This window comes from Numenius arquata, chromosome 6 (genome assembly GCF_964106895.1).
Source record: "Numenius arquata chromosome 6, bNumArq3.hap1.1, whole genome shotgun sequence".
Lineage (NCBI taxonomy): Eukaryota > Metazoa > Chordata > Aves > Charadriiformes > Scolopacidae > Numenius > Numenius arquata.
Genome location: NC_133581.1, coordinates 53,430,045 through 53,456,925, shown reverse-complemented (window position 1 = coordinate 53,456,925; position 26,881 = coordinate 53,430,045). Strand labels below are relative to the sequence as shown.

At 36.3% G+C, this 26,881-nt stretch overlaps 1 protein-coding gene across 2 annotated transcripts in view; it reads right to left on the bottom strand.

Annotated features, from left to right (window-relative positions):
- Positions 1-1,832: 1,832 nt before the first annotated feature.
- Positions 1,833-26,881, bottom strand: part of SCFD1 (sec1 family domain containing 1) — a 50,090-nt gene continuing 25,041 nt past the window's right edge. For both annotated transcript variants that reach the window (XM_074150024.1, XM_074150025.1), the window contains 11 exons: positions 22,157-22,253; positions 19,145-19,215; positions 18,148-18,227; positions 17,560-17,622; positions 16,423-16,498; positions 14,144-14,197; positions 9,511-9,563; positions 6,948-6,981; positions 5,580-5,645; positions 3,023-3,091; positions 1,833-2,050 (listed from right to left, as the gene is read on the bottom strand). In XM_074150024.1, the coding sequence (XP_074006125.1) occupies positions 2,027-2,050; positions 3,023-3,091; positions 5,580-5,645; positions 6,948-6,981; positions 9,511-9,563; positions 14,144-14,197; positions 16,423-16,498; positions 17,560-17,622; positions 18,148-18,227; positions 19,145-19,215; positions 22,157-22,253 (687 nt within the window). In that variant the 3' untranslated portion in view covers positions 1,833-2,026. The remainder of the gene's footprint in view (positions 2,051-3,022; positions 3,092-5,579; positions 5,646-6,947; positions 6,982-9,510; positions 9,564-14,143; positions 14,198-16,422; positions 16,499-17,559; positions 17,623-18,147; positions 18,228-19,144; positions 19,216-22,156; positions 22,254-26,881) is intronic.

Below are 26,881 nucleotides of genomic sequence, written 5' to 3'. Positions count from 1 at the left end.
TAGGGCTGCTTCGGTCAATGCACTGGACTAAACATGAAGCAATTCCATTTTGGACTTGAGCATCTAAATGAAAAGGTAAGTAAGTGCTGCAGTTTTGTCAACTCCAGTCACAGAGCTTCGTATGCAGTGCTGGATCTGTGACTGGGAATGATGGCCATGTTCCTAGTATCTGAAGTACCGATGTGTTTTGGGAAAAAGCTGCATTGGAGACCGCAAAATAAGTTTTTGAACACAGCCACCGAAGCAATTTCTGGTATCCTTACATAGTTTACTAAACAGCAAATTCTGTAAGCCGTGATTTAGGCATGCTCCTGGCTTAAACCAGCAGGGTCCATCGTATCACAGGCTGCCACAAGACCTGGACAAAAAGCAGTCAGCAGATTTTTCAGAAGTTGGTTGTCAGCCCCAAGGTTAAAACTCTTTGCAGAGGAAGCACAGTTTTCTTTGGGGATGAATTATTTCAAGCTCCTGGAACAAACTCCCACAGGGAGCAATAAACTCCTTAAATGTAATTTTCTTTTCCAAGTGCACTTTGACCTTGTTTTTACTAACAAATATAACATATATAGGGAATTAGAATAACAAACTGCATTTGATGCAGTGAGGCTTTGCTGATTAAACTATGGGAGAGTGCTCACATACAACAACTATAATTAACACCACTGTAAATACATTTATTGACCCGGCAAAGTTAAAAGTTTATAGTAGTAGCATGGAGTAGCCTACAACACTCATCTGAGATAATTAGCATCATTACTTTTTGATAACATGGTCTAGATTGTGCATATTTTTATTGTGATACTTCTAAGGAATATTTCAAATGCTTTTCTTGTATAGATGGTCTGAAAAAAATCCAGCTGGGGAAAAAGTCTTGCCTTTAGAGCAAAATTAACATTCAATGTTGAAGAATGGTGCAAAAAACACTGCTGAAAAAATTTACAGTAATCCAGCGATTCTTACAATCTCGGTTTGTTTATAAACACGTGGTAAGTGTTTTCTTGTCACTTTTTGAGTATGTCAGGCCTCATATTGAAGACATAGCACTTCCAGACATTTCCCCTCTGGAAAGCCATAATATTTCTAAAGGCAGAGATGCACATTTATAAAGAAATTTTGTTACCTTGTCTCAATTCCCATACACACTCTCCAGAGGCATCGTTACTGGCAAAAATTAATTATATCATGAGGTTCTTTGAACTACTAAACTGCCCCTACCTAATGCAGTTGTTTAAAAGTGTATTTTAAATATGTGCTTATAAACCCTTAAGAGCTGTTCTGTGAGTACGACTTGGTTTCTTCCCAAATGTAACAGTCAAAGCAGTCACAATAAAAAGTGCAGAATAAAATTATTAAGGATTTCACCATCTTGCAGTTTGAAACTGTGACTCTGCAGGTAAGTAATTTTTTCTTAACCTTAAGGGAAAAGCTAAATTACTGTATCAGAATCTTGTCCTGAAGGTAACTTCAAGTACATCTTTGGACCATTAGGCAAAGAGTGCACAATTCTAAGTACAAGTACAATGACTTTGGTAAAATAAAAGGGTAAGAACTAGAAGCAGTAGTTCTCTTGCACTAAGGCAGTTTGTCTGTGGTCCTAACGGGCAGTTTTGTCCTTTTCAGTTTTGTTCAATAAAGATAGTCTGGCTTTCAGGAAGAATACATCTCCTAAAGACAGACTTGACCTTTTCTTCAAGCTATTGCTTTGTTTACTGTAACAGAAACTCTATATATAAGAACTTGAAAATGCTATGCTTTCCATGCAGCTCTGCCGCATACCATAGCTAATACTGCATTTAAAATGTAATAATGTGAAACCAACCCCCACCAAAAATATAGCGGGTTTTAAGGTTTTTATTTCCGAAATGTTGATATACACTGTATTAATTACAGATTTTTTAAAAAGTTATTATATTAATGAAATGGGTTTCAGTTTTAATATAATGACAAAATTATAGATATGAAGATATCTGAACGTTGTAACAATTCTTTGTTGTCATGTTGCCATCCAGGTAGCGGTGTTTCAGTCTTATTTCTGGCCGAGTTGGGACAGCTAAACATGAAGAGACAGAAAAGCATTAGGTTGCTGATTTCATTCTTTCATATCCAGCTCATAGAGTAAGCGTTGCTGTCCTAGGAACTCTGGTTGTTTCTTACAACCCAAACTCTGCTGGTAATAGAACATTCAATGCATGCCCTCATGGGAGAGGATCTGAGCTTCGCATCTTAAGATTCGAATAAATTTCAGAGGTAAAGGTGCAGCGTACACAGTCAAGTCAACAAAAAAGGTAATTAGGTGTACTGAATAGTTACAAGATGCTAAGTATGATTTGTCTCCTTCAAGTGCAACAAGAATAAATTTAGTTCCTTCAAATGTAGTGTTGAATAACTCTACATATAACATGTAACGTGGAACAATTCCACACTAATTCGCATCTTAGTAGGAAGTCAGAGGTGGTGACAGCTCTTGAAGGGCTATTATTTGCTGACCACTGTGAATAATTTTTATTTTGCATTTGTATTGGAATGAGGCATACAGAAGTAATGGCATGATAATGTTTTTAACAGCATTAAAAGACTGATTTTAATATAGGTACGGACAACCTCAAGCTCCCGCTAGGCCAGTATTTATAAACAGCAAAACTGAGGACAAAGGTTTCAAGACCATAGTTGAATAGCAGTTTTCACCTTGTATAAGTCACTAGAATAGCCTGCGAAGACAGCCTATTTGTGGAAAGTACCAAGAACAGAGTAATTTTTCTTTTCACTAGGATTTATGTTGAAGCAATTATTAATAACTTGTTCACCTGCATTACCCATGAACTCACATTGACAATACAGGCCTTCAAAAGTTAATTAAAAATACTGACTCCAAACCCCCACTTCAATCAAGAGAAAACAGGTACCAGTAACTTGTATTAATCTTTCAATATTTCTTTAAGTGCATGGAGGGATGTAAAGGTAAATAAGACATAACCTCTGTAACGTTTATCACTTCTCTAATTGTGTTATCAAAGGTACCTACCTGTTTTATAAACTGTGTAGCATTAAAAAGTTCACTGCAGCCGTACAGGACATGTTTGCCTTGTTTACCCTAAAAAAAGAAAAGTCAGGAGGAAATCAAGTTTAGCAGAGTAGCGGAAGTGGATTAAACGAATTGTACAGCAAAAAAACCCAATCTTGATGATGTTTAAGTCCTACGGTTTTGGCTGGAAAAAAGAATAGTTGTACCAGCAGAGGAAAAAAACCCTGTCATTAAACTGAAGTGGAAAATGAGAGACCAGAGGCAGAAAGTGGAAACCACGGGGCATTTTACACATTTGAACTCACTAGAATGCTCAGTTCTTTGATGTCTCTAAGAACGGCTTGGGGAAGGTAACAACCCCACCTGAGCAAACCCTACCCCCTAAAATAACTGGGCACTGCTCTAGGAATAGTAACAACATATTTTCTATTGTGTTAGAGTCTGAAAACTTCTATCTATATTCGTTTCCGTATAACAATGATGATGTTGAAACCAGCATTTTTTTGTAAAGGGATCCTGAAACAAAATATTATGTTGATTTCAATCGGATGCATAATAAAGCTAATTAGCAGTGATGGTTTAATAGTACTAGCTTGATAGTAAAAAGGCTGCCAAAGTACTGTGTTAGCATTTTGGAGGTGAAAATTAGTTTATTTCCAGTGTTGGGCTAATAATTCCATGGTTCCTCAAAGTTCAAGGATAGGCTTAAGAATTCTGTTTCACTGTTCTTTTGCATTTTCCCATATTTGCTAGGTAAAAATTACTTATTAAAGAGCAAAATAGGAACATAAGCCTTAACAAAACGATTTTATTTCAAATATATTACAAATTGTGCCGTTTCAGCAGAAAGTAACAGAAGCAGATTCTAACAGTCCTTAGGTGACGGTCACACACTAATTGGGGAGATGGTAATCCTGGTTCAGGCTCTCATCTCTATTAATTTTGAGTGGTTTGTGGTAATAAACTATCCTCGTTGCTGAGCAGGATCTTGATCTCACATTTGAGGGCAGTTTTTTTAATCTGGATGCCTGAACGGGTCTGGTTTTGATCTGAACTGGTATTTTGACAGATTCTTCTTTCAGTAGCATGACTGAATAGCAATTGCTTCTGTCTAGTACCAACAAAAAATCTAAAATGATACAAATAATCATGAAACGGGACTGCTATCTTTCAGGCAGCTCTAATATATGCCTTCATGTAACGCTTACAGCCTGTCATATATATTCTTATAAAAGTACAATTTTAAATAAAAGCATACACATTTTACAAGTTAATTACTTAGTCCATTCAAACAAAGAGATCCATCTCCAATTAATGGACCCAAGTAGAAACTGCTTGACATTAAAAAAAAACAAAACTAAAACTCAGTACTCTTCAAGTACTGTTCAGTACTCTTCAAAATCTAAAAAACTATGCTGGATTTAATTTTTTTGTGATAAATGATAACATCTGTCACAAGTAGATTGGCATAGATTATCAAGCAGTACCCTTCTAACCATATTCAAAAAGAAATTATAGGATGTGCTAAATTATTTTACAAATTCTTTCAAAACAGTATGCTGGTCTCCTTTTAGAGGCTCCCTAAGGCATGCAATTTCCATGACACATTTTCAGCATGTTGAACCGAACTTGGCCAATATATCTATTTTAAGGCATAATCTGCCTTACTAACATTATAAATATTTGCTTTTTGACGATGTGAGATAGTTCATTCTAGCACAGAACTGCAAATAATTGGATCTGAGGGTTCCTCTTAGGTCTCCTACAAAAAACCCCAGAATGTCAAAGCTGAATGAACATTGCTTCCTGTTTTACAAAGTTTTAAAATACTTTCTCTGTGCTTTCAGAGGCAAACTGGCAAAACAGATAGTGCTTAGAAAAATAAAGCAGTGAATAAAATCTTTGTGGTATCTGCTTGCAAGAACAGAGCTGTTGATTTTTCTCTGTTTTTTATTCTGGAGGAAGACTGATTGAATATTAGAATAATTAATAAGCTACATCTGTTGAAACAACGGATAATGGAAATGTACCACATGGAAAAGAAATTTTATTGAATAAGCCTGTAAGTGTCACCTGGGAGTGACTTTTGCCAGATATCTTTTGCCAGTTTTACAAAAACTAGAGAATTCTGAGCAGTTCCTTACTTTCAAGGCTATGATACGCCTCAGCTGCTTTATTTAACAATAGCAAACGAGCACTAGGAACAGGACTGTATCAGTACAGGAGACAGGCTAATTCAGTCAGCTACATCTGCTGACAGTTTTCAACCATGACAGTGTGTATGAAGACAAAATTAAGTAGAATGCAGTTTATTTACTCTATCCAAAAGCGCAACATGAGCAAAAATACCAGAAACAGTAACTCTTTGTTGGTCTGAATTAATAATCCACATTTTCTAATGATTTCTTATGTACTTTTCCCAGACTCTGTATATAATAAGGATGTTGAGGCTACTGCCATAGCCTTAACCTTCTAAATACTACAGTGCTACAGAAACCCTGCTAAAACTGGTTTCTATCAGTGAGTTATAGACTACAACCGACAGAAGTGTACATACCTTTATGTAGTCAATAAGATTTTGATATTCAATATAGTTGCCTCCTCCAACTACAAACACTATTGCCTAAAAGGCAACACACACATAATCAGAGTATGCATTTAAATTCTTCACATTTCAGCAGTAAAATATATACCAAATCATTAAGCCTACAGCAAAAAATCATCCTAATCGCACTGCAGTCTAGTAAGAACTGGATACAGAACCACTAGCTTCCTACCTGAAAGAAGGCAACGGAGGAGTTTTAGTGGGACGCAGAACAGCAAGCTGAGAGCTTTTAATGTGTAACTGTCTTCTACTAAGAACCATTTGAAACACAGACGGTTTCAACGTGTTACTTTTTTGTGCAGGGATGTCTCCAGTGTCCATAGGAACAGTTAAAATATTTCCATGGTTGCTTAAGAATTAATTCAGGACACAAATAAAATACTTCTGGTATAAAGTAATACACTTTTTCACTGTTTTCCCCCCTCTCACTTACTACTGGTAATAATCTATAATATTACAGGTAAAGGCCATCAGTATTTTCTGGGCTATGCTTAAAAGAGAACAAATAATGAATAGAAAAAGGAGAGTTAATAGTTGCATCATTTTTGTTATCATTCACTATCCAAAACTGTTTGACTACACTATACAAATTTTATACAGACCTTATGTTAGTGCTGACATTTTTGCTATGACTGTCTGCTCGCCATAGAGATATATGTATGTATGTATATATATATATATATATATATATATGACACCATCTGGGATTTCTTTTGTTCAGGAGGATAATTAAGACATTTCAAGAGAAAACTGAGACACTTGTATATTGCCAACGCAAAGATTACTTGGGAGTAAGATCAGGTAAGTAAGACTCTTACTATTTGAAAACATTTATGTTGAAAAATACTGAAAGTTACTGGCATTTGTATAAAATGACAACATTTGTTGTTTTGCTTTTTTCCCTTAATTGCAGAGACTGTTTAAAATACTGTCACTTAAATCAGCGGGCAACACTGCTGTTAAGGCCGGACAAAGGATTAAATCTAGAGAGCACTCTAATGATCTGCTATAAAAATGAGGAGTTTAAATTGTTGAGTACCCAATTATGATATTAATAAATCCCTGTAATTACCTCCAGAAGATTTTTCTAGATTTTTCTCTTCTCCAGTATTAGTTAATGCTTACACAGTCCTTTGAAGATGAAAAGACTTCTTCAGAATCACAGCTAATTATAATTAATACTACGTATAATTAGTTCAAGTGGTTTTTGCAAACAAGACCTCTCATTTTCTTAATCATGATCATCAAAAATGACTGGTACTTAAGGTTTTATTTATTTTTAACACATGAACACTGAAAAATAATTTCTACTTGACTTACCTCCTGGAATGGATTTTTACTTCTTGGAATGGAACTATAAAAAGAAACACAAACAAACTACAACTTCGATTTTATAAGGCATTAATATTAATATGCAAAATAAGTATCATGTACACATCATGTTTATGGAATACTATATAATATTAGAAAAATATATAACATAGAAACATAATCGCTTTTCTGCGTTCATTCTCCCAGTGTTTTGTTTAAAGGATTTGTTATGACAAACCATTCGTTCTACCCGAAGCTGTAACGGGAGCGGTGCTGGCCAGGAGCAAATACAATGAGGAAAACATTTCATCACAGTTAGCCCAGTTCGTGACGCTTGCAAATCCTGTTTACTGGAATCCTAGCTAGGTAAGCCAGTCCCTTTGCAGTGCCTGCGTACACACTCACTGATGCGCCAAAATCTCAAAAACTACTAGAGGCAGCAGGGTATGTGTTCTGTCAGGTGTCACTGCAACGTTAGGATTAAAATGATTTAACGAGGAAGAGGTAAGTTACGGTTTGGTTGGTATAGACTCTTCCTCTCCGTTTCAATACGCAGTCCTGGCCAAAGGGAGGGAGCAGGGAGAGGGGGAGAAACCTCTTTTCCCGCATCACCTTGTGCCTTCAGGAGGAAGGGAAAAGGGAAAAAGCAAAGAGAAAGCCGCACAGGGTCAGTCTGCTCTCCTGCCCTGTGCTCACACGCTGCCGGCTCCTGTCCTGCGCTGCGCCGGCTGCAGCTCCAGGCAGTCAAATACAGCTTGTGTGCTAACACGGATTAAAGGCACTGCAACTTCTCTTTTGCCTTATTTCAAGAAGTTTTCTCCGAGTGACCAACAACAATTGACTCAACACAGATTTCGGTGTATCAGAAAAATAGGTTTTAGGAGGGAATGGCTCTCTCTAGTATGTTGGTTTGATCTGTCGTGAATAGTACAGACTCCCAATAAGCAGAACTGTTAGCCCAGTTCTCTCATCGTTTGAATATGATACAACAAATCCACAAACATTTTGTGTCATCCTTCCAGAGGGGGCAAGGCCTGTTGATACTTGACGTAAGCTTTACACAGGATATAGAGATACTGTTTTGCTAAGACTAAATTACGGTAATGCAGTTCCTACTCTACTGAAAAAATAATAGGTAGAAACACCAGTATTTCTTAAAACATGAGTAGGTTAGGAAAAAAAAATTAGTCACTTTTAAATATAATCCCATTAATTATACCATTTGATATTGTTATTTTAAACTAGTAATATTTTGTCAAGCCAGCTAACCTATTTTTTTATCATCTACATAAATATTTGAAGGAAGAATACATGGCTATACTAGAGTTTTGTCGTCATGCTCAAGTAAGATTTAAGGAACATAACTTGGGTATGAAAAAAACGCAAACAAACCCAAAACCAAAAATGAAAAGGTTTTTCCTGTGATGATTATTATAGCTACACAGAATGGCACATTCATGAACTGCTGCAAATGCATGTTTACCTTGTTTAAACCAACATAAAAAATACATGGAGTGGGTAAAAATGCACATTTACACGAGGAAAAATCCTTTGGCATTAATAAAACAGATCTTTGCACTTTTGCACAAAATCCTCCAAAAATGCTATAAAAGCATAACAAAACAATGAAAGTTGCAATTAAAATGGAATATAAAATACCGGTCACTTTTTTTCTTTGATGTTTTAAAAATCTGCTTATCCTTGAAATTAAGTAGTCTATAATAATACTTTCCAATAAAACATGTATTATCTGACATTTGTTTCCTATTGCTACTCATGCTGTCGGAAATACACTCTCCATGATTCAACAACAGAGGCCGTAGGGACAGATTCTAGTATAACTAACTAAAACCAAGTCTGGATATACTTTATCCACATTCATCCTGTAATAAACCCCTGCAATTAAATGAGCTGATTGTTTTCTCACAGCTCAGATGAAAATTATTTTTAGCAGGTATGTTAAAATTAAGTATCTTCTCTGTTTCTAGGCTGATAATCGAGGTGAGATTATCAGCCCCAGTTATTGGTCAAAGATATAAATTTATAAACTTGTAGTGTAATTCCTCCTCCCCTCTTTTATTGGCAAAATAAACCATATCCAACTGTCCCTTCCTATGCTCATGAATATAAAATGTGCACCTGCCTATACAAGAGCAAATGCAGTCAAATTTTAATTTTTTTTGCAAAGTTATTAACAAATTTCTGAAGAAGGGTTGTATTCAAATTTAGATTTTAACTTTTTAAAAAGAGATAAAGAAATTTTGGTGCGCTACCTGATGACTTTTTAATTTAACAGTGAAAACCCACAAAAGTACACATTCCTGTGACTGAACCGATGTACGTGTTAGCAGCATGTTCCCTCACTGGAACGGAGATATTTTTTGCAGCGCTATAAACATTTATCTGGTTGATCCAAGTTCCCGTTGTGAATTCCTTCAACGCCAACTGTCTTGACTTAGAATTAATGATTAAAATGAATTACTTGTAGTCAACAAGTAAAATTAAACCGGATTTCTTATGTTAGTCTTTTTGCAGGGTACAAGGAAAGAAGCAAAACTCATAATGAACTCACCTGTCACTGCCTCGTAGCATCTTGGGGTCAAAATACCGGTAGTCATCTGTCTCCTATTAAAAAGTATATTTTTGTCTCAAAAGATCGGAATTTTGGCTTTTGAATTTCTGCTTGTATCTATTACATTAAGCATCATTCAAACCAACATCATTTCCCCTTTAGCAGTCACATCATTCAAAATTAATTGTGGTGTCCACTAATATTTCTAGTATTTGTACATAACTGAACCGGTACAGAATAAACACCGGTGAGAGAGCTATGAAGGGTGCTATTGAGCTTTTTGTTTCTGGTTCACCTAAAATTGACTGTTACACACTTTCCAAAAAACACATTGGTTGCACAATAAATCCCAACAGAAAGGCAGATGCAGAAAGAAAAATTAAGGTGTTACCAGCTTAAGAGGAACATCACGTGGTTAGTTATAAATGCTAAAGTTTTCCAGGTTACAGAGATCTGCTATTAATTACAAAACAAAACACTTCTATGGCAATGAAGGCTAAACACAAGAGATCAAAATCTGCTACTGTTACGTAACTTACCCTTTTCATTTCATGATTTATGACTACTATTAAACCAAAATTAAGCTCTTGAAGAAGAAATGAGTTCCACAAGAATTTGAAAAGTCTGACTGTCTAAACTGTACAAAAAATTATTTTCTTCGCACAAAACACTCAGGCACTTCCAGTATTTTTACTGGCAACAAGCAGGATTTTTGCCAATTATTACGGATGAAAAACAAAACTTCTTAGTAACTCCTTCTGACAACTACTTGGCTTTCTTCTCTTTCCGTACCACTTTTTCACCCAGGTACTGTGAAGTTCAGTTTGCGTGTAAACTGCGTGCAGGGCTACAGCCACTTTCTGGGTGCTTACATGCAACATCTCTGTGTTTGGATGACTATAGAGCAGAAATAATTCTTCTTGAGTAGTAGACAGATTATCTGGGGAATTTATTAGAGCTCACAAAGCATAGCTATCTCTAATACCACAAAATATTCAGTATACGTGTGGTGGTTACACACACAGAAGATAAAAGTCCTTAATATCAAATAGATTTATGTAATTACATAAAATAAGTCTCTTATCCTCAAGTTTGGCTTTTTAAAAAATTTAATTTAGATCTAATTTCACACTGAACCTCTGTAAAATGCTTTTATATGCTCCAGTGGGAATTTCAACTGAATTTGCAAAGTCTGCCAGCATTGATGATTTTGGCAGCCTGGCATCTAAAGGTGGTATAGCGACTTTGAAGTAATGTGAGAGCTGGGAACGGACAGATATTGCTACACTAAAACCAAGAGGTATTTGAGAAATATTTAACTCGGATAAAGAGCTGCAGCTTTGTTTGTTAGAATGAATTAGAGATTAATGCCAAAACTAAAATCGGAGTTGAAAAAACAATATTACAAACATTTCCTCCTGAACGTATTACTGTTGTGTTTTTTCGCTGTGGGCTTGTGCAATTAGACATACAAAAAGTGGTAAAGTAATAGAAATGTGATAAGCTAGTTTATTTTTTTTGTTGTTTAAATACACCATTCTTGCTGAAATCAGTTCTGAGGATGCAGGGAAAGTAACCCTATTAGAATTTATTTGCTTTAAGAAATAGCTAGTCTGCCAATAGAAACAACTGTATAGTGGTTTCGTTACACAGAAGTGAATTTGTGACTTCCCTAAGAAATTCAAGAATAAAATTCATGCTTTTGAAATTATAAATGTAATTTTCAAAATTCCAAATTAAAATGGACCCATGGAAATATCCTTGACTTTCAGTCTGTATTTGTTTTTCTGCAGAAGCAAACACAACTAGTTTGGATTAAGGAAATCCCCCGTTTTTAGAATTTTTGTTGTAATGCGTGAAAGATTATCATACCATATCATACCCTAAGCCTGAAAGGTATCATATTCACTGAAAAGAATGAAATGAACCAAAATACAGTTCCATTCATATATAAAACAAATAAGATTTATCTACCTCTTAAGTCAATACAAATATATATACTGTACTGACAGACTTTGTGACTTTTTCATAAAAATAATTATTAAAGGTTTACTTATCAAAGATAGTCCTTCCCCAAGAATTTTGTGGAAGATACTTAAAAGAACCTCCGTAACTCTATAGTATGTGGTGGTCAATTTGATATCTATGGGTTAAAATTTGTGTATACTTGACAGCATGATTTTTTTTTTTGTGTTAGGAAGATTAAAGTTTTATTCAATCTCTATTTAGCGATACCAAAATAAAGCAGCTACGTTATTAGATTTACTTACAGAACATTCCTTTATGAAAACACAATCCCAAAAGCAATTGCTTAAAAAACTGCTTTGACCACTAAATGGTACTATTCAAAAAAACCCAAATAACGGATTACTTTAAGGTCATCAGTGAATGTTTCTGAATCAATATTTCAAGAAAAAGTTAACTCCAGTTGAACACTCTACACAAATAAAAAAAATTACAGGCTGGTATCACTGCCTATAAGAATCTGTTCCTGCTTCTGATAAACTTGGAAGGCACAAGTGTAGACTCATCTGTCCTCCCTGGCAGCTGCTCCTGTGAGACAAAAGCCGCAGGGACAAGTACCACACAGAAGGATGTACAGACAACCCTCCGGAGCTTTGCACAGCTCCTCACTCTGAATAGGTTTAGAACCTCATCTGACAATAATCTTTTGAATGGCGGTGGCGCAACTTGTACGCTTCATGTATTTACTTTATTGTCGCATTTTATATTTAGAAAATAATTTCAGTCATTTACATGCATTGTAATAATTGTTTAACTTCTCCATAATCTGTTCTGATTTTGCATTACAACTTTTATCTGTATGTTTCATTCACTGACCACTCTGGTTAGTAAGATTCAATAAACAATAAAGAAGGTTTTATACTGTGTTGCAAAAAAATTAAAATCTTAAGCTTTTTTTCCCCCTCCCTTTTTATTTTGCCTGCAGTGCAATAGCTTTCTGTTAGGGTGAACAGAAAAGTACCTCAAACATCAGAAGATGAACAGAGGCCACGGTGGTGTATGTCTACAGTCTACACGTATTCCACAGTGACTCTCTTTTGTCAGCTGAAACTGACTCCAAAAGCTGCTGTCAGTTTTCCTACAGGTTAGAATCTTGCTCTAGGGCCTGCCCGGTCTCCGATGACTTGAACAGCAGCACTCCCTGGTTTGGGCCATGAATTCCAGTCTCTGACATGGCACTGAAACACGAAGCCTCTGTCTGACAGACCGGCTCAATCTCTGCTTTCTCATGTGAGAAGATCAATATTTTCTCCAAATTATCCAAGTGATCGTGGCTGTTTTCTGCTAAGTGAAATGTGACAATATCAAGTCAGCAAAAAACGCCCGTATGACTTGTCAACTTTTCCAAATAAATTCCTAAACTTGTAGGCTGAGGAAGCTAGCGTTTACTTTTAAAAAAATGGTTTCATTTTTCATCTACTTGTAACTTATCTATAGTTTTTAACTTCAGCTTTCTGTATGAAGCGTTCTGAGTGACCTCTACTGGTTGACTAGCTCCAGCTGGCCCCGTACGTCTTTTCCAAGTCGTGCAAGTAAGGACAATAGTCCACTGCCACCAAAACCAGTGTCAATTTCTTTGTTTCTTAAGAGAAAGCAAACTTTCTGCTAACAATGATGACATATATTGTCTATGAGTACAGTTTAAGAAAAGAAAGGATTACTTGCATGTTGATCATTTATATTTTACCATTACTTATCTCCCTTTACATCTAGTTCATACCTGAAGGTGAAAGTGGACTAAGAAAGACGTCGTAAATCTAATCAGTGTGAGGTATTACAGTTGCATCTCTCTGTCTGACGCTGATGTCATTAAAACACCTGACACGATGTGGCAATCATATTAAAGCTTTCTAAATGACCTTTAACAGGTGATTTTTTTTTCAGAGTAAGTTTATGCACAGGATGGTCGTATGTAACTTCTAAAGGAACGAGATACATAGTAAGAGAAAACCCCTGCTTTGACTGTACGCTACATATAAAAAGACTTAGGGCTACTTTTAGCTGTAAATTCTGGCTAATACCTCGACTAGCTAACATTTAACCGTTTCAGAAGTTTGTAACATAAGCCTGAGTAAATTTTCACAGAAATAAGGGGGAAAGAGGACTTCTCTGGCAGAAACCCAACCCTGCTTGCAAACTGAAAGACTACATGAGTACTAAAGTATTTTCCTCTAAATAGAAAAGCTTTAAAATGTGGGAAAACAAAATTTTCACTAACATTTTTACCTCTAACTATTTTACCTCTGAAATTGCTCTCTTAAAAGAAAATCACCCCGATGCAATGAAAATTTCAGCCCACAGTTTAACTTTCAGAAATTTAGGAGCAACAGAAACTCAGTAGAGCACAAGAGTAACAGAAGCTCAAAATAGAGAAAGAACTCGGAACCGCTAGTTCCAATCAGATGCAATAAACTGTCATTGTTTAGAAACTATTTTTATACAAAAAAATCTTATGAAATTGTTATGAAAATGGTTCTATTCTTGAGCTACTGCATGATTAGACTTAACTGCACTATTTTGAAAAAAAAATAGCCATGCCATATTACATATCACAGCCTCAAGATTTCACTTGTTCCACCTCTTGCCACGCGAAGGCCGTTATACTCACAGGGTTTGACTTCATCTCCATGAGGTTGTCCAATATACGTGTCACTGGTAGATTCTGTAAGATGTAATGGGAATTAATGGAATGCTGAAATGCTTACTAAGAAGTATTCACAGGCATACTATTATTTATGGAATAGTTTACAAAGCATTTGAAATACTACTTTAAACAGTTTTCCTCTTATATTTTGTAAAGGTTGAGCATTTTTATCATCGCCTAAATTACCCTTCTGTACAGAAAACACAAACATCTGAGAAGCATCTAACTAGGGGATGAATAGGAAGTGCAAAAAACGTGTGAAGAGGGGAAGAGAGTTGTATTTAGGTATCACCAACACATGCAGACACGTGATGATGTATGAATTCTTATTAAAAAAATACTTTGCAGATTAAGGAAAATTTTAAAGCTGAAGATGAAAATTAAAGGTGTGATTTTAAAAAAGAACTAATGTTGTCAAAGAAATGGGTAAAATAAAGCAATCCTGGCAAACAAGTGTTTGGATGAACTGGAAAGGAATAAACTGAGGTGAGATTCAAGATGAGTCTTCCTTATTTATGATGGGAAATGTTAGCTTGGACAAAACGTCTGAAGTGTTAAACAGTCAAACAACTTTAGTTATAATAAAGTGAGGGAGAATTTACATCGCAATGGAATTGGAAATGTGTCTTGTTGACAGACTATATCAAAAAAGGACATTCCAAAGGACAATCTACAAATAACACTGAAAAACACTTAGTAAAAAACCAATGTAAATCCCCAAATGACCGAATGACAAGCAGCAGCTAACTTTAATAGAAATACGACAGACCTACATCAAGCTTAAAATGCCGTTCTTCCTCATGTTTATTTGGCTACCCCAAAACACCTGGAGAAGGAATTAAAAGCCAGAAAACAAATATCCTGAAAACATTGGCGTTGTGGCTTCTTACTCACTCGGAACCCAAACAAAGCAAGCTGTTCTGTCAAGAACAACACTAACTTTTTAAAGCCACACGTTAAAAGAAATAACAAAATGTTTAATATGAGAAGAATAGGAAGTCTCATTTAGAATATAGTTATTGTCTGTTGTTACAAGTAACAGTTTATCTGAAGATCTCTCTATAAAATACACCACACAGGCAAGCTGCATATTTAAAACAGTTTCCTCAACTATATTTCATGACACTGACCACTGATTTGTAACTGTCCAATGGAACTTGTCATGTCCAGTCATAGTGACATTCCCACAGAACTAATTTCATTGACTACCCTACAAAAGCCACAGAAACAATTTTTTAAACTTTTATGTGATAATTGATACTTTTCATGCACAAATTATGTGTATAACAGGATGACTAAACAAACAGCAACAATGATAAGATTAACTACATCTAAAAGATGCACTTTTGAGTGAGATTTCATTTTATTTAGTTCTGATAGGCTGTATTTCTAAATTAAATTCTGGTTCTTCCACAAGACTATAATGTAATATGACAACCAATCTTTTTCTTAGAAATCTTGCTGTCAAAATATTACAGAATTAAGACTTTTTAAACTGTAAATATGTATTTATTGCCATCTACCAAAACTGCATATTGGAGAGTACAATGCGTCCTCTACAGGGAAGCAGATTTCTAGGAACCACAATTCAAAATTCAGCTACAACAAGTTATACAACCAGTGTCTTTTTTGTTGTTTTTTGTTTTCTTTTGGGGGGGTTTTACGTTGAAATTTGCAGGCAAGTTATGCTCAGAAATATTTTCTAAAGTTAAGCAAGTATTTGAAGGTGGCCATGTCATTACAAACACACTCTGATTTTCAAGCACAGTTCACGACTGTGGTTGCTGTACAATCCCTATGTGGGAAAACCAGAAACGCCTGAACCATAACTGAACAGAGAATGAACATGTTCAGCCTTTCAATCGCCCTGGAACAGATGCATTTAACACATGCTGTTCTAAGCAGACAGGGAAGGGGTATTTTTTGTTTATGAAGTTCTAGTTTATTTTGATTATTCCACAGTTGCTTTTTTTACAATGCTGAAATCAGTCTTAATCACACATACTGGAATCTACTTCCTTATAAATGGAGGCATTCAAAGAAAATTTGAACATTATTTGTTACTTGTCTAAAAACTGGAGGCTACAAAGTGATAGATCTACCCACCAGCAGAGCCTGATGTTTGTTTTTTTTTATTGTACCGCTAATTTTATTAATATGACAGAGGTACTGAAAGTTGCTTTTCTAGATGTTCACAACGCTCATGTGATAGGGGTTTTTTTTATATTGGTTTTTAAACTTACTTGTTGCTTCAGTACCATGTTCTTCACTCCTTCCATTACAAACTGTGATCCTGTATTCATAACACGTGAAAACAGACTGAAAAACAAAATAATGTTGATGTGCATTTTTTATTAATAAAGTTGATGTGTTATTCTGTTATTAATTTGCATTCTTAAGCTTTATGCTGACATCCAATTCCCACTGAAGTTAATGAGACTTAACTACCAAGTCATTCAATTTGTCATGAAATATATTCTTCCAATGACACGGCAACCAAGTGCATGGGAACACACCTATAATCTAGCAGTTAGATCCTCAGCTACCAACCGGAGTCTTGAATTCTACTCTTTAATCCATTGAACAGTTTATTTTACAACTTCAGCAATGCAGGGATTTGAGTGCTCCTTTCAAACGTGTGTCCTCATCACCAGAGTTAACAGAGACGATCAGTGTCTCCAACCAACCAAACAGTAATTTTTCCAAGTGAGACAGCACTAGAATTTAGAATTCTCTCTAACCATACTGCGCCACGATTTCCTTATGACAGTGAATTCCTGAAAGTGAAGTTGGTAACGAGGGTTCAAATCCTGTCAAGCACGGAAAGACCCAAGTCCCATACGCTGTATGGGATATAAGTACCCTTAGCACAGTCGTTATCTTTTTGCATCTTGAAATAAACAACTACACCTTTCAACAAGCAGACAGACACCCAGTCCAGGACACCCTAACAAAAAAGCACTGTGTTCTTGCACCCCTGACAGCCTCCAAGCCCCGGAGAGAACCAGTTCTGAATACACAGGGTTGGTCTTACCTTCTGCCATTGACTAAATAAGGCTCAAAATGATGGCTGTCACAGATCCACTTCCTGGAGCTGAACTGTTTTCCTATGAGAGCCTGTACATTTAATGTGCAGGTGCAGATATCACTGTAGGAAGTTACTTTGTGAATTTAGTCACACATCCTTTTATTTTCCTGTGTGTAAGTCCTATGCTCTATTAAGGGGAGATGAGTGCTTGTCATAGTCCGTAACTTAAAACTTTTTGCAAACAGGGAAGATGTTTTATTCCGGGCCTTGTATAGCGCTATTCACGCTTTCAATGCTACTAAAATAAGCTACAAAACCCCAAAGGCTTACATAAAATTAATCAAAAGCATACCCCAAAGGTTTAGGCGTAGTGTTTCCATAGCTGGTTGGAGCTGAAGCCATCTTAGTGAAAGCCCTGTGAAAGCAGGGATAGAAATCAAATGCTTATCTCATGGCACACACTGCTGCAGAATGTTCCGTTCTGGTCATCTGACAGTGAAAAACCTTCCGCTTCTCAAACTCTTTCAGGAAGTAACTATTTATTACATGCATCCCTCTTGTCTAGAAATACAAGAGTTAAGGAACTGAAAGACACTAGATTCTATACTTAAAGACTTTATTTTGATACCACGTAAAACCAGACTCACTGGTAGGCAGCGTGGACCTTTTCATTTAATTCATTAAGTTGTTTCTGTCTTGGGTCATTAAGTACACGACTACGTGTCCTGTTCAATACTGTTCTGGCATTACTGGAGTTCAGTTTTAAAATAAGAGTTGCGTGTATTACTGTAACAATGACAGCAAAAAATCACGCCAGAATGAGTATTTAAGGATCATTTACAATGTATGAGAAGTAACACATAATTCTTCGATACCAATGCTGAGTTCTGTAAAATGACCCAGTTATAACCTCAGGTAGGAGAAAAAAGAAATTACTTACTTCCATTGCTTTATGTAGTTCAAAGGAGCAAGATTACAACCCGCATCCATCAATGCTTTTTTATACTGCTCCAAATCAATCTGAAATTATGGAGAATTGCAAAAGCTTGAAACTACTCTTAACTCTCTTTACAGGGAAAGACAAGATATTCTTATCTAAATATTAAATAAGCAGTGTAAAGTTATAGCATTAACCAAAGTTAAGTAATTATGAGTCTTAATCCCATCTCCTACTACGTATGAAAATATAACTTAAAATATAATTTGCTATGAGCAATTCTCATTAAATTTAACAGTATTTGTGGAATTAAATCCTGTGCACATTCAGATACGGGAATACTCTTTTATATCAGCATCTTTAAAAACCTGACAGGATACTGGTTCCTGTAAAATGTCACAACAGCAAAGAATAAAAATGAAGAGGAGTTAATAGACATTTAGAAGAATACTTTCTCTTTGCCTAACCCAATGTATTTTTCCTACCACACAATATTTCTACAGTATAATAAAAATCTTCCTTGAAATTAATCATCATAAGTTCAAAAGAAATATTAAAAAATTGTTTCCTGAATTCAGATACTGGCAAAAAAAGCATTTCTCCTTTATTAATCTCCTAGTCAACTGACCCAATTACTCCTGAATATACAAGGACAGCGTGAAAAGAGCCATATTAACATTTTGTTTTATCTCCTTCTGTTGAGCAGTGGGGCAGAGTAACAGAAAGCACACCAAGATGTGTCTCACTGTAGCTCCGAACTAAGTATTTCAGAAGATAATCTTCCCTCTTACTAGTCATTCACACCCTTTGAAATGGTGGCTAAAGCTTTGTGAGCAGATTCCCTGATAACACTACAAAATTTATTTAAAGTTTTAATATTTCCTGGGCATTTCATACTTTGCTTCAAAGCGAAGCAGAAATACCTATTTAGTGCTGAAATGATACAGAAAAGTCCAGTGTGGTAGAATTTGGTGTTGGAAGCTGTAAAGAACATACATACCTCTGAAGGTGCCTGAGCTGAACTTATGAAATAGATAAGAAATAATCTCATTTTGTCTTCTGGAGTTCCTCCTGCAGTGACAAAAAATTAAAAAAACTACAATTGTAACTGTGCTGCTATGTTAATTGCTCTTCAGTAATAATATACACAGACATTCACGCCTTTAGTTATGACAATAATCTATAACCGTGGCCTTGTTCACTGTATAAAATGGTAGAAAGACATAGAGCAATTTTATTAAAAGTTGAGTTAAACTGGCTCACTGTTTCTGAAAGTTTACTTACACTTCCCCATTCTGCTTGTAGCGAACATTATTCTTCAAATAAGATACTAAAGTTATGTAGTGGCATTATGTCTTAATTTATGTGGGGGCTGCAAGCATTAGCAGGGAGTAGATCCATGAAAGAGGAGACTGAAGAAAAATCATAAAAGTAAAGGCCACAACACGTTATTTTTTAGCTCTATGGTTGACTGTACTGAAACACTTGAGGGCTGCAAAGGCACTATGGGAACTTTCGGTCAGGAAAAACATCCTGAACTTCCAACTTGCCTTCAGGAAGGATTTCACCTCCTGAATCATCTTTTGTCACACCATTTGTTGGAGAAAAAAAATGCTACAAATTCTTGGGAAGCACTATCAGTGGTAATCGAAATTAATCTCTGCGAGATCAAAACGATGATGAGGCCATCCCTGTTACTTAGGCTATAACCTACAGCAGATTTTGAATGCCATCTATGTTTTTCTAGAAGAGAATCACTGTTAGTAAAGACCATAGTTTCGAATGAAGATGTCAGAAATACAACTTCTCAAAACGGACATTTCAAATTTGTAATCCAATACTTCATTAAAAAAGCTTGATAACTTTAGATATAGTACAATATTTTAAAAAACCTGCACTTTCTTGTACTTTTGGGTAAGAAAAATGGTAATTTTTTCTGGGTTTTTGTTTTGGTTTCTTTTCTCCCCACTATGGAATGTGGTTCATGGCAGCAGGGGATCATCTAATCTAAGCTGCAACTTTTGTTTGTATACAGTGAGCATATATTTAGTTTGGCAGAAGTTAAGAGTAAGTGCTGTCATAATGAACATTTATGACTTGGTACAATTTTTTCTGCGAAGTAAGTTTTATTAAGCTTTACCAAATACCAGTAAGCCAGAAGATCAAGAACTGAAGAAACTTTGTATTATCTGAACCAAAAGCCAGTTTTCACGGTAGACATCCACTTGGAGTTCACTTGGGTAAAAAAAGCGTATTTCTAAAATTCTAATAAAATTCTAGACATACAGTGTAACTGACTTTGGTTTCTGTAACTGGCTTGGAAACTTGGTTTCCAGCTTCCCAGTTCACAGCTTGTTTCGGCACTTCGCTGACCACCACCTTTCGGTTTCGATAGCGTCTCCCAGGCTGGGCCCATTTACCACGTCTGCAAAACTATAAGGTTTGTGCTCACAGGAGCGTACGTGGTCTCACTTACACATGAGTGTAAGTGATATTTTGTCTTGGTAAAAGAAAATAAATTTTAAAAAAAGATCTGTGATAGTATTGTGTACACTTTATTAAATCTTAGGAAAACCACTTTGGCAAAAGTACTTTACTCTTGACATACTACTGATGCAAATCATAGCTGTGATAAACAGCTGTAAGACCCAGGTCAGTTGCCTGTAAAGTGTCCCCCATTTTTTTCTAGGCCATGGTCTGTGACAGTATAGGGAGGCAGAGTGCTAAATGCTCTGAAGAAAACGTAACTTGGTAAACCTAGAACAGAACGATTTTATTTTCCACTCAAAAACCAGCAGGCAGCCTTCGGTGCTACTGATTAACTACCACAGGATCGTAGAATGATAGAATGGTTAGAGTTGGAAGGGACCTTAAAGATCATCAAGTCTCAACCCCCCTGCCACGGGCAGGGACACCTCCACTAGACCAGGTTGCTCAAAGCCCCATCCAGCCTGGCCCCCTTCCAGGGACGGGGCATCCACAACTTCTCTGGGCAACCTGTTCCAGTGTCTCACCACCCTCACAGTAAAGAATTCCCTTCTAGTATCTAACTATATCTCCCCTCTTCCAATTTAAAACCATTACCCCTTGTCCTATCGCTACTCTGATAAAGAGTCCCTCCCCAGCAGAGCAAAGCAAAACCAGTAACTCCCGGTTTATCACTTCTCCAAGATATAATAATATCCACTGAACTGGGAGGCACTAACAGTCCTGAGTAGGTAGACTGGTACAACATAGTAAGAAATGGGAGGCTGAAGCCTGAAGCTGTGGTCAAGTCTAACTGCTTTTGCAAAGATGCCTGCAGACACCACCGTCCACGAGACAAGTCACCCCATGGATAATGCAGCCAAGTAGCTCATCACCGGAAGCACTGGAAGACTTGCCGCATTATTGCTTCAGAAGGTTTTCTGCCGACATTTCTCAGTGAATCCCACAATAGGAAGCTGGCCAGTTTTACAAGAGAGCATGCCCGGAAATAACTGCCCTGTTTTAACTTAAATCCTTTTGTTATATCCACTTATCTTAAACCTAGGCAATGCATAGGAAATGCTAACGTGCTGCTGCGAAACCTTTTTCCTCACACAAGAGGATGCTACCTGCAAACCCCCTTGATCTAATCAAATCCTATGAAATGCCCTTTCTCCTTCTGTTTGTGAGGGACGTGTGTGTTATAAAACATGCACTAGGATTTTAAAGAATCAGTGTTGTTCAGACCACACAGTTCCATGCTATACTAATAAATACTGGAGAAGTTAAAGTATTTTGACCTTCAGAAACAAGGAATGAGGAAAGGATTTTAGTGGAGCTGCAGAAGTTGCCAATAACTTGGATGTTACTCAACCAAAATACTAAACTCTCTAGACTGCTACTAAAAATCAATCAAAAGCTGTTTTCTTTACAAGGCTTGCACAGCTTGCACAAAAGCTCTTTACCAACCCTGAAGTCCCAGCAGGTACGGATTTATTGTATATCTTAACAAATTTTATACCAAGTTCAGATTTAAAGTACTCACCATCTGGGTCAGAAATCACATCCAGAAGAGATTTATCCAGAGTGGATTTGCTCATTATTTTTTCCTCATATTCAAAATACACATCCAGCTTTCGACTCTGTTTAAGAGTAAGTGTTAGGGTTAACATCTTAACAGTATGAAAGAATATTTACTTCCTCTTTAAAAAGGCATATAGTTTTAGTTATCAAGACTGTTTTTAAAAATTTATTTTCCAATAAATTATTAGTAAAAACAACTAATGCTTGCATTATAATATGCCTTTATTAACTCTTAGGAAACTGATGCTTTTGTAATTCTCATACTAAAAGAGAAAATGCAAGTTAAGCAAGGGATGTCTGACATGCAAATATTGAACTGGAAGAGGAGCATTGTTTTCAACAGTGGTTTTGCCATAGCTGAAAACTACACGCCATCAGACATAGTGTTATGCTGTAATAGGAAAAATTAACATTCAAGTGAATATTATGTCAAATTTACGCTGAACCTCAGTCTCTCAGTCAAAAAGACAATTACTCAATGCAGATAAATGTGGGAAATTCCTAAATATATTAAGGTAGCATCCCAGAGAAAAGCAGGAAACTGCCATCTTGGGCTAGTACTGAAATAACTGCCTCAAATCAAAGGCTTGCAACAACTCACTCACACCAAAGATGGAGGACTTCATAATTAGGTTATCTTGCTAACACTGGAAAAGAAGTCTCATTATACAATGACATAAGTAGATCAAGTTGTGAAAATCCTGTTTTAGGGAGGATGGCACAGGGACTGCACAAAATTAACGAGGCAGAAGCTTTACGGGAGACATCCCGTGGCCACGCAATGAGCGCACTGCAAGGCAGCTGCACAAACAGCCCAGCTTTGCGCTTCTCGACCATCGTGTCACAAACTTACAATCTAAAGACAGAAAAACGCATTCCAAAACTTATTTTTAAAACTTCTGTTACATCACAGATCACTATAAGCATTTGAACATTAAAATGTAGCATCACAACAAATGTTAAAATTACTCAGCTTACAAAACCTAAATATCTGGAAACTAAATCCTGGTGTTTGGACACATTCAGCGACGTACGGGCTCAAAGAGGAGACCGGCGGAGTGGATCTCCATCTCCTCGCCTTGGAAGTGTTTCAGCTCCACATCACTCCCATTGGGAGACTGAAATGATATTGCCAGAGTGATGCAAGAGTCAACGGGGCTTTTATTGGGTTAAGAGTCAGGAAATGTTGCCTGATAATGCCGAGGGATGCAAAGCTGCTACGGCACCTTCTAACCCAGCGCAGTGGTGGTTATAACGACAGAAAAGACAAAAACTTTTGAGAGTCTGGTTTTCATATGGTTTTGAATCCTACTAAAAATTTTCCTGAGATCAAAAATAAGGAAATGGAATTTTTAAAATTTATTTCACACACTCCCAAAGAAAGGGGAAAAGAAAGAAAAAAAAAGGTACTTCAGTACTTCTCCACCCTAAGGATATTAGGATATTTTACCTTCTGCGTATTATAAGTTCATCAAAAAAGAGTTGGAGATGAGAATACAAAATAAAAGAAGAGGTAGGTCAGAAGAATATTTTAATACTGAAAGCCTTTGGCAATCAGCTTATGCAGGTAGCCACTTCTATTTCTCATGCACCATCTACTGAACTCATTGAGATGAGCAGTTACTTTCAGAATAGCAACTTAATTTAAAGCCATTGTGGAAGCTTATACTTACAACTTATAAAGTAAATTATCATGAAGTGTGCTCAAAAAATGACCACTTCTAGGGGCAGAAAGATGTCTTCGTTGTTTGTCACAATGACGACAGCTACACATTAAGTGCATGAAGTGACAGGAAAAAAAAAAAAAGGAAAAAGAAGAGCCAGCTTTCAAGCTCTATTTATCCTGAGCTCATGTTAGAAGAGTAGTCACAGCCAAATTTTGGTAGCAATGCTACTGTAAAACCTTGGATTAATCCCATATTTAGTCAAAAGTTAAAGTGATTACCAGTGCTTAAGCTATACTAGTTTGAAGTCTGAATAGAACTGAACTACCAGCCTTTTTCCAAGGCCTTGCTTCAGATGCAATTTGCTTTCACTTGCTTTTTGTGTTTTAACTACATTTGTATCTCCTTACATGGAGCTAAATTCAATGTTTTTAAGTTTAAAATATTCTTCCCAGACAAAAGGATTGTCTTTAAATCTGAAAAATTCATACTATGAAAGTAAATATGTTATTGTTGAATTTGGCAATGCCCATATTATCTTAGCTGGTGATCTGTTTAAGACAAATTTATTCAGAAGGCATGTAAAAATGTACAACATAAAAAAATACTAATTCACGGTATTTGTTTACAGATCAAATTTTAAATACAAGTATATAATTCAAACATGAGATACTTTCAACTATTAAGAACAGTTGAAACTGTTATATACAGTTGTTAACTTATTTGGAGCACAAACTAGATATATTCTTCTCAGCTTTCTTGCAATTTTATGACTGCTTGGGTAAGACTACCAAACAAAACAGCATATCTGCAGTAAAGAAAACTCACTGGTTGCATATATTTGCTTTACTTTGAGCCTAAACTGAAATATTAACGGTCCATGTACTTAAGAGCTCTTTGGAGAAAAGAAAAAAAAACAAACTGAAAATCCTAAAACTTCATATCATTTATTTCTATCCACAACAGGGACATCAGAGGGAAGCAGCAATATAAAATTTTCAATACTCTCTTCTTGATGTGACATAAGCACAAAATAAAGAAATGGATCAACGTGGTGAGTCTACTTAGCTGCTGCTGCTTCTCTAGGTAACTAACCCAGGTTAGTAACAAAGATGTCAAATAGGGCAGTATTTTTCTTATACTGGTTCGCTAGGAATCAGATGGACACCTAATCAAATTTCACGTGGATTACTGAAAAGCCTTAAACACTACTAGTTACCTTTTGACAGATTTCCCAGATATGCCACATCAATGAGACAGTTAATTCCCGAAGAGCCAACTTGTCTATGAAGTGCTGATAAGAAGCAGATGTCCCATTTAATTTAAGAAAGTGCAATTTTGTTCACTCAATGGCAAACTCACAGACATGCCAAGAGGAAAAGCTGGGGAATGGGAGCTAAACAATCCTGTAAGGTCAATAAAAAAAGACAGCAAAGTTCTTACGGGTGCCAAACTGGCAAGAAAACTGAAGAAAAATAATAATGAAAAACAATAGTAAGATCAAGACTCATTTACATTTGCAGTTATTCCCTTCCTGCCTCCTGCTCCTGACTTCCTAATACGACATCTTATTCCACACCAACACCATTCAGGAGACATTTCTGGCTGCCAATTCAGGGACAAGATATGAATTGCAGTTAAAGTGCTACACTTCAAGCTTGCTTTGTCTATTTTTAAAAAGTATTTGTGAAAGCTTTCAACTTCGCATTTTTAGAAATGGGCTGACTGTAACCCAGAAGTTATTTTAGGGAAAATTAGTGAAGTGCATGGGAATCTCTACCTGAGCACTGCACTCCAAAACAAACACAAAATTCCTCCTTTTTTAAGCAGAGAAGTAGAAGCAGGACCCACTGAAATCTCTTAGAGGGCCATTTTTGTAAGGACTTGTTGGAGACTCTCCTATCGTCTTTATAGAGGTTCTTCCTTTTAGAGAGAGAGAGAACACGCAGAAGAAGAGAAATGAGATTTTTAAAGCAATTAGTGGGAGGAATATCTCAAAGATACTGACAGAAGACAACCAGAAATAACAGCCCCCAGAATGAGTGAGGCTGGTCAGGGAATTATGGTGTGCTCCCGTCAAGAGGAAGAGAAACTCTGGGAGAAGGCTGAAAGTGGCAGCTACAGCCAGTTCTCTTCAACTGAACTGTACAGAGCGGTGCCGGAAAGGTCACGGTAACTGAACTCAGAAAAAGCTGTTGTTTACTGGAAATTTACTCAATTATCAGTTCTGATCTCCAGGAAAACAGCCTGGACCACTGTGACATATATCCTTCACAAACACATACCGTTTCTGTTCACATGGTAAGACAAAAATGTGACCTCATTTCAAGCACAGCAGTTAAAATAGTGCAATTCCTTTACAAAATATTAATTTTATAATCTCCAAAGCTATTTGCAATCCCAAACAATCGAATCATTCCAAGTATCAGGCCTCAAGATCAAGCAGAATCGGAGATACATGATAAGAAAATTTTGTAGGAATTAAAAAAAAAAACTAAACCAAACAAGTGTAAGTAATGTAAGATAATAATTCACATAAAAATCTGCCACTTAAGTTCCTACATACAGAATTCCAGCAAGATGTTATCTAATTTACCCCCACCAATTAATCATTTTAGAAAAGTGGACGTGTACACCCATTTATATGATGCGATGTAACATACTTCAGTAATGCCAGTATTCCCATTAGAATGACATGGCAAGATAAGCATTACCTGCAGCTCTAAAGCAGCTAGAAAGCTATCTGTAATTCTAGTCCTAGAGCTGTTATCTGTTGGGTACAGACCTTCAGCCACTGGCTTCTTCCAAGGAAAAACAATCAATGCAAAACAAGGATGTATTTGTTCTAAGCACTGACAATAAATCCTTGATTGTTCACTTCATGAAAAAAAGTGATGCATTCTTTCCATTATTTCACTAAACACTTAGGCCAGAAAACTGTCAGGACCCCTAAGTATGTGATTAATTCCCGGTTTCCTCTTGCTGCGTCTTAGAAAATGATCCAAGAGAATGTGGAAAGCAGC